At 37.7% G+C, this 8,205-nt stretch overlaps 1 protein-coding gene across 1 annotated transcript in view; it reads right to left on the bottom strand.

The window, feature by feature from the left end:
• Positions 1 to 833: 833 nt before the first annotated feature.
• The window catches only part of TAF1B (TATA-box binding protein associated factor, RNA polymerase I subunit B), a 57,850-nt gene continuing 50,478 nt past the window's right edge, over positions 834 to 8,205 (bottom strand). Inside the window, 6 exon segments of the mRNA XM_042461948.1 lie at positions 834 to 1,487; positions 1,490 to 1,641; positions 2,588 to 2,810; positions 3,673 to 3,743; positions 5,558 to 5,648; positions 7,385 to 7,431. Coding sequence (XP_042317882.1) covers positions 1,450 to 1,487; positions 1,490 to 1,641; positions 2,588 to 2,810; positions 3,673 to 3,743; positions 5,558 to 5,648; positions 7,385 to 7,431 — 622 coding nt within the window. The 3' untranslated portion in view covers positions 834 to 1,449.

The following is an 8,205-nucleotide window of genomic DNA, read 5'->3' as shown; positions in this document are numbered from 1 at the left end:
TTGAGAACAAATTATTGTATCAAATATTACCCAAACAAGTCTTCCCATTCTATAAGTGGAAACATGAAAATCAATAAATCATAACTCTTATTATGATGCTCAACAAAAAGTAAATAGATGTTTAAAGTGGTGGGTGGTAAATCAGGTTGGTAAAAGGTTATTCATCTCTGTAGACTGTGTTACTATAAAAATCATTTATATTATTCACTTCCTCATTCACTCATTAGTTATTTCTTTCACAGTAAAAACAAACTGTTCAAGTGCCAAGCAAGGCCAACATCTAAACAAGCATAAGCATTTGAACTTCACTTCTTTAAAAATACTAAGGCCAAAACACTGCTGAAGCAGAAGGGAGGTAAATATATCCTTATGGTTCAACGGTATGGTGACACTTACCAGGCCTTAAACCTGATCTACTTCTCTAAAATGGGTTTAAAAATTGGGGATACTCACTGTGACAGAACTGAAAAGTTATACAAGAATGTGATTGATTAAATAGCATTATATCAATGTTGTTATAGAATTCTAAAGAACTAAAGCATTCCACAACAGGAATGCTCTGAAGAGTTCATGTAACCTGTGTGTCTAAAATCGGGCATTTTAGGACATTTCAAGACATTTTGGCATCTGTGGTGAAAAATCCAAGTGGTTCCTCCACCCATTTTCAACCTTTGTTTAAAATATTAAACAACAGATACCTTGCCATCTGAAACAGATACCTCTCTGGTTCATGATTCAGACACAAAATAGTATGCTGCCACAAAATTAAGACCACACCATTAGAAAGCACCTGGTCATCAAATGTGCCAATCTTGATGTTAAAAAAAGCCATGTATTGTATTACAAAAGGGTGACAATTCAATATATTAGGACATATTTTCACAGAGGTAAATAGAACTATATTTTTAATGAAAAAAGTAGAAAACATATACAAATAAAAGAAAATTTTACAACCGAACTGGAACTGAATAGGAGAAAACAGACTTTGGTAATCCAATTAGATAAGACGTTTTCACTTCTTCACTTTCTCTTTGTGTATGGACTACCAAACCTACTTCGGTCTTCATATTATCAGTCCAACAAATCTGGTTTCCCATTCTGAGGGATCATTCAAACACTAGTATGACAGTGAAAATGGTACAGAAAATTGTCATTTAACAAATCAAGTAGTACTCTAGGAAGCCAGAAGCAGAAGAGAGGGAAAGTTGGGGGTGGTAGAGAGAGTGTTTTGATTTACTATTTCTCTTTGCTCCAACAATATCGGTTTGTTGGGTTAGAATAAGACACCTGAACCTGGCACACATGTAAACTAATTGTACAGGGAATGGTTTCATCTTAAACTGCTAATTTCAGGATTTCTGGTAAAGATACCTTCACAGGATTAATGCAGTAAAATCAGTTGCATAGATTATTTCAGTTATTATAGGTCTTTATTCTCTCAAGACGGTTTCACTTTCGGAAGCTTTTGAAAACTGTGGATTTCTTACAAGAATTTTATGAAAGAGTTTATGCTCTAATACACATACTTCCTCATGGATGAGAGAAGGCTGCACCCTCAGGAGGAAGGAGAACAGATTTAACACAAACTGGTAGGTATAGGGAAAATTTGATTCTTTGTAGTGTGCCAAATGATGACAATCCCTATAAAAAGAAAGAGAAAATGATATCATAAATCTACACTAAATGAAAGCATGCAAAAGGGAGCCTATGCATCAATGCTAACTGAAGTTCTTGTGCCACTTTAACTAATCTTTTAGATAACATTTATAATTACACTTGTTCTCAGACTAATTCTGTTAGCCATATAATTCTTGTTTTATTGGTTTAACTCACTCACAAAAAATTTGGTCCCAGTCACAAAATGAATTCATGGACAGGGAAAGCCCTTAGTCCAACTCAAAGAACATTATGTATGGAATGGAAGAATGGATGGGGTGGTGGTTTCCTGAAATGTTGCTGTTGTTGTTTCTGACTTATGGCGATCCTAAGCCATGGGATTTTCTTGGCAAGATTTGTTCAGAGGGGGTTTATCATTGCCTTCCCCTGAGGCTGTGAGCATGTGACTTGAGACTAACCCCCCCATCAGTTCCATATGACAAATCATGCCCAATGATGCAGTTCTACTTTGCTACTGCAAACCTTCAATATTTGTAGTTCCCTGAGCTCCTTTTTGCGGCTGCTTTTTGCACTGTCCAGAGGCCAGATCAGGGCCGCGGCATGAGGTTGCTGCGGCCCCGATCAGGCCAGGAAAGGGGCAGTCTGTATAGCCCCCAGATTTAGTGAAATAGGCATTTCTCTATAGCTCAGGGGATTGCATTTCATCATTCTTGTGCATGGTACAACTAAATTATAAAAATTGGGCAGATAAGAAAAAAACCCCATTCAGTTACCTTCACAGGATTAATGCAGTAAAATTAAAAGCAAAGCTAATAATATTTTTGCATGATAGTTTTAGCAACAGACTCAACCTATATATGTTCTACAAGTCTTTTCATACCCACTTACGTGTGCTTTGAGAAATATATACATATATTGTAAAAACACATACATCTAGCACAAATTGGCAGCAAAAGTGTTAAATACTTACATTGTGCACAGCTTAGTAGTGCCCAACCAATAGTGTCTATTCAGGGTTGTAAATATGTCATCTTTTTGCATCAAAATTCCAGCAAGACTGTGTTCATAAAAACAATCCTCTTTGCTGCTTTCTTGAGTCCAGCTGAACTGGAAAGCTGAAGGCTTTTGCTTCTCAGGAGGCTCCCTGGAGCCAGACAGTGTACGAAATTGCTTCTGAAGATTGACTAACGTTTCTGAACAAAGCAGAAGACCACAGCAGTAAGGCACACGAGTAAGTATCGCATCACATAAATAAAACCTATAACGTTTAAGAAGCAAGCTTCACACTAATATTATGCATTAACTTTATTTCCTACAAGTTTAGGACTAGGGTGGCAATCACGTGGTCCATCAGAGGTGGTTGGACTACAACTCCTACATTTCTCACCATTGGCTACAGCTGTTGGGAGTTGCAGTCCAAAAATATCTGAAGGGACCCATGGTTCCCACCCCGTTTTAGGAGTAGTGGTGATGGCAAAGCATTGACACCACCTTCCTAAAAAAGAATAATAATGGAATCATCATTCCACAGAATTTGGGTGCCAGGATAATTGTGATGTACCTTTTAAAAGCTCAAATACATTCCCCAATCACACTAAAAGAAGAGCTGACATGCAGAAGAGAAAGGACTACAAGCTACTTTTCAGACAGTAGTACTCTAACACCAGTAGTTTTAAAATTGCAAGAGTACAGCAAGGCCTTCCTCTTTCCCAAGGTGCTACAAATTATTTGCAGTATAGGAAGAACAGCTAGGAAGAACTTGAGGATCCTCAGTATTACATATTGAGTATTACAACCCTCAATATTACATACTCTGGCCAATGTATAGATTAGGGCTGATGACTAGGTAGGGTAGGTCAGCTCTGTCCCGACTTCCTTGTAACAAATGACTCCCTTTCTCCCCAAACAAATGTGTTGTGCCTCAGATATCCTGGATAATTGAGTTCTAAAGCTCTGTTGTATCAAAAAAACAAGCAATTTGGGCTTCAAATTGTCCAAGAAAAACTGTCATGTTCAATGTTTTTATAAAGGGAGAGAAACGGAATTTACACTTACGTCGTCTTTTCTGAATGATATACTTTTTTGTTGCTGAATATAATACTGGTTTCTCACCACTCCATAAACGCCTACAGGTGAAAAAATTGAGCTGTTAGTGTGCTGCAGATAGGGAGAGAGAATGAAGAAACAGTATGTGGTCCTTGAAGGATCTAGGGAAGTCCTTGGGGCCCCAATGATCCTTTGGGTTCCCAACATCCCGCCCCTTCAGCTGGAAAAAAAGTTTCTCAGCCAAAAACCATTTTAAACCTGCAAGACACCCCCCACTCCAATATTACTGAACACTTTGAAACACTGTCAGGGAATGATGCAGCGTCACTTCTGGTGGCCAAAATGGTAGCCACAATAGTGTGTCTGTGGTCCCCCAGAGGTGCTCTGAATCAACAGATGTAGCCTTCTGTCTCTTGAGCATGCCCATCCCTGACCTAGATGTTTTACATAACAGCCTGACATTACTACCTCTTTGATTTCAGGCTACTTCCTGCAAATGTGTGACATGTAAAAACTCAACTCATGGTTACATATGACTGGGGGACATTTACATATACTCTAACAGGTCAATGTGTGTGTGTGTGTGTGTTCTTATGTGCCTTCAAGAAGACTCTGACCTATGGCAATCCTATAGGTTTTTCTTCCCTAAGATTTCTTCGAAGGAAGTTTTCCATTTCCTTCCTCAGAGGCTGAAAGTGTAACTTGCCAAAGATAATCCACCATTGGGTTTTCATGGCTGAGTGGCAATCTGAACTCTAATTTCCCAAAGCCATAGCCTGCACTCAATCCCTTATGCTACACTGGCTGAACAAGCCAACAAAGCCTTAATCTACTGTTTTATTCCAATCTGCTTTTAATAATAATAATAATAATAACAACAACAACAACAATAAATTTTATTTATATTTCCTGCCTCTCCGTTCGGATGGAGGCGGGATTACATCAACTAAATACAATACAAATTACAGTTATTCAATAAAATCACGACTTGCCACCTGTTTGCTGTTCTGTTTTCATCAAGAGTAGGGATCATTCTGGGATTATTCAAAGGAGATCAGGTGGTTAGGTGCAACAGCTGATGCAATTAAAAGTTTGGTTTTAAAAATTAATATTGATTTATTGTATTGAGAGATGCTGCCTGAGGTTTAATACATTTCATTTATGCATTTATGATTGGCTAACCCCGTCCTACCAAGGTTCACAAAATCACTACGGATACACCTTGCTGAATGGAGTGAGGCTCGACTCAAAAAACAGGCCTTCATTTGATTTCCAGCCTTTTGCAATGTAGGATATCCTATCCAAAATGATCTCCTGAATTAAGGCATTTGTGACATACTGGTGGAGCTTCTAAGAGGAGGAGAGGTAGTGGAAATTATTTCTACCAGCCCAGTTCCATGTTCCAAAGCAACCTATTACTTTAAAATATATTTATAGTTCACTTATATTATATTATTTATTCATTTATACCCCACTCTTCAACCAAAAGGCTATCAGAGCAGCTTACAAACATTTAGATATTAGACATTTAGATATTGCCTCTGTGTGGAGGCTGAATGCCTGAATAAAGAAAATTGCAGCATGGGAGAAGAAAGTTAACCTCTCTTCTGCTCTCTCTGATGTGGAACACAGAAGCTGCTCCATATCTACTGTACAGAAAAATGTAAATAGAGAACATGCTGCCCAGATCTCCTCCATCACAGTTAGTTATACCTCAAGGATCACACTGTTGCTTCACCTCCGAAACCAGCAAAGATTAAAGCTCAGAACTTCAACAATAAAATACAACCCCAAATATTAATTCCTAACAAAGTATTTTGGCTTATTTTTAATAGTAGCAAATGGAAAACCAATCAAAATAGACCTAAAAGATTATTTCAGTATAAATATATACCTGATCCTTGCTTCATTATGTTTTTTCTGCTCTGCATCCAGAGAATTCTTGACAACTGTGTACCATTTTCCAATATCAAAAACTGGACAGCCTGTAAGAAAAGGCAGTTTGTTGTCTGCTAATTTTTACCCATCCCTTTTCCCAAGAAAAGGAAAAGCAGCATTTTAGCTTCATTAGAACTGTGCAAGGTAGAGCAGGCTAAAAATGAGAGATCAGCCTGATGACTAAAGCCTAAACAATATACACTGAACCAACTCCCTTTAGAAGAACTGCAGGTTGAGTAGCCCTTATCTGGAATTCTGAAATCCGAAATAATCCAAAATCCAAAATTGTCCGCATGGATGGCTGAAACAGTGACAACTTTGCCTTCTGATTGTTCAGTGTACACAAACTTTGTTTCATTAACAAAATTATTAAAAATATGATGTATAAAATTATCTTCAGGCTATGTGTATAATATGTATACAAAACACAAATAAATGTCATGTTTAGATTTGGGTCACATCTCTAAGATATCTCCTTATGATAAGCAAATATTCCAAAATCTGGGGGGGGGGAAATTAAAATCCAAAATACTTTTGGTCCCAAGCATTTTGGATAAGGGAGATTCAACCTGTTTGAGATGTGGTGCTGGAGAAAAGTACTAAGGATACTACGGACAACCAAAAACAGAAATAAATGGGTCCTGGAACAGATCAAGCCAGAAATCTCCCTGGAAGCCAAGATGGTCACATCATGAGAAGCCATGATTCACTGGAAAAAACAATAATGCTAAGAAAGGTGGATTGAAGTAGAAAGAGAGTAAGGCCGCATGATACGCAGATGGACTTTATTAAAGAGGTCACAGTATGAATTTGCAGGAACTAAGCGGAGCAGTTGAGGACAGGGAGTCTTGGAAATGTCCAGAGGTGGTTAACAATAGCAACAAAGAGGAAATCCATGAGTCCCAATTCATATTGGATGTTCTCTGAAGAAAGGATCTCGGTAGATCTGCTCTATATTGTATGTGTGTGTGTTGTATGCCTTCAGGTACCCATAAGGTGATACTATCATGGGTTTTTCTTGGCAAGATTTGTTTAGAGGTGGCTTGCCATTGCCTTCCCCTGAGGCTGACTTGCTCAAGGTCATCCTGTGGGTTTCATGGTTGAGCTGGGAATTGAACCCTGGTCTCCAGAGTTGTAGTTGGACACTCAAACCACTATACCATGGTCACTTTTGGCCTACATTATTCTATGCACCAAAATAATTTCTTCTGCTTTGCATCTTATAACAAGAAGGGTTTGTTAACTCTGTGGCATCTCTTGGGAGGGAGTTATTGCTGACCAAAACTTGAAAGACATTTCTATATTAACAAAAACAAACTGTTTAGCATTAGCATGAGCAAAGCCAGTGTCAAAAAGGAGGGGACTTTGCATCACAAGACAGACAGACTGAGATGAGGAAATGTACAATTGTAAAACCAGCCCTTGATCTCTACTGTAATGAAGGGGTGGGCTACGTTACATTTGCAGGCACCTGCTCAAAACTTTCTTGTTTCTAAAATCTGAGGCTTCAGTTTGTCTGCTTTTGCTGTACCCTTTCAACTGTTTAAATTTAGGTATTTAAAACTAATATATAAGAGATTATTATGATTCAGACAGAGCTTAGAAATTACATGCAAACATCATATACTCCATTTCATGCCATGTTCTCTTTCTGTTTGATTTGAGATCATCTTTTTCTTTTCAATTCACATAAGTACCATTCAGACCATCACAACTGAATCACATAAAGACTAGCATGCTAAAAACAGTAAATTTAAATTATATTTTTAAAAACATTTGATACCTTCTTTGTTGTCTTTGTTCCACTCTTCAGCGTAGTTTGATAGCAGCCTGAAAAAACATATCTATCAGCTTCAATGTTTATTGGAATCATAGTCGCCAGTCATTAAACTGTTCAAATGCTCTGATTCCAGCCAAAATTTTCAAAGAGGCCATGGTTGCAGAAATAATCCAGTCTGAGATTGTTTTAATCATCCTTGCTCAATGCTAGAGAATTCTGGGAATTGTAGTTTTGTGAGACATTTAGCCTTCTTTGTCAGAGAGTTCTCCTGCCACAATAAACTACAATTCCCAGGATTCCCTGGCACTGAGCCAGGGCAGTTAAAGCAGTCTCAAACTGGTTTATTTCTGCAGTGTGTTCTGAACCTTTATTCAAACCATCAACATTCTAGGGACTGATTTAAAAACTGTTTACCTAGATGGGGACTATTAAAAACCCAGTTCCATGTAGATGTGTCCTTATTTCTATCTACAACATTTTCATACTAGCACCTTCTGTCATTAAGGAGATGTAACACTGACGTGAAAGCCCACGAGGTCAGTGCAGCACAACCATTATACCACTGTGCAAAATGCAATTTGTATTTGTCTATACATGGGATAAATAACACTAGAAACAGCAGTATGTTTAATAAAATCAGGCCCTTTTAGGTTCTGAAAGACACTATCCTGATTGACTCACTGAGAGGAAAATAATCCAGGGTATTATCTATTATCCCCTCTGTTGTAAACCGCCCGGATTCCCAATGATTGGGCGGTATATAAATAAATCCTATTATTATTATTATTATTATTATTATTATTATTATTATTATTATTATTATT

The sequence above is a fragment of the Sceloporus undulatus genome, chromosome 1 (genome assembly GCF_019175285.1).
Source record: "Sceloporus undulatus isolate JIND9_A2432 ecotype Alabama chromosome 1, SceUnd_v1.1, whole genome shotgun sequence".
In the NCBI taxonomy this organism is placed as follows: domain Eukaryota; kingdom Metazoa; phylum Chordata; class Lepidosauria; order Squamata; family Phrynosomatidae; genus Sceloporus; species Sceloporus undulatus.
Note: the sequence above shows the minus strand (reverse complement) of the source record. Positions and strands in the feature narration are given on the sequence as shown.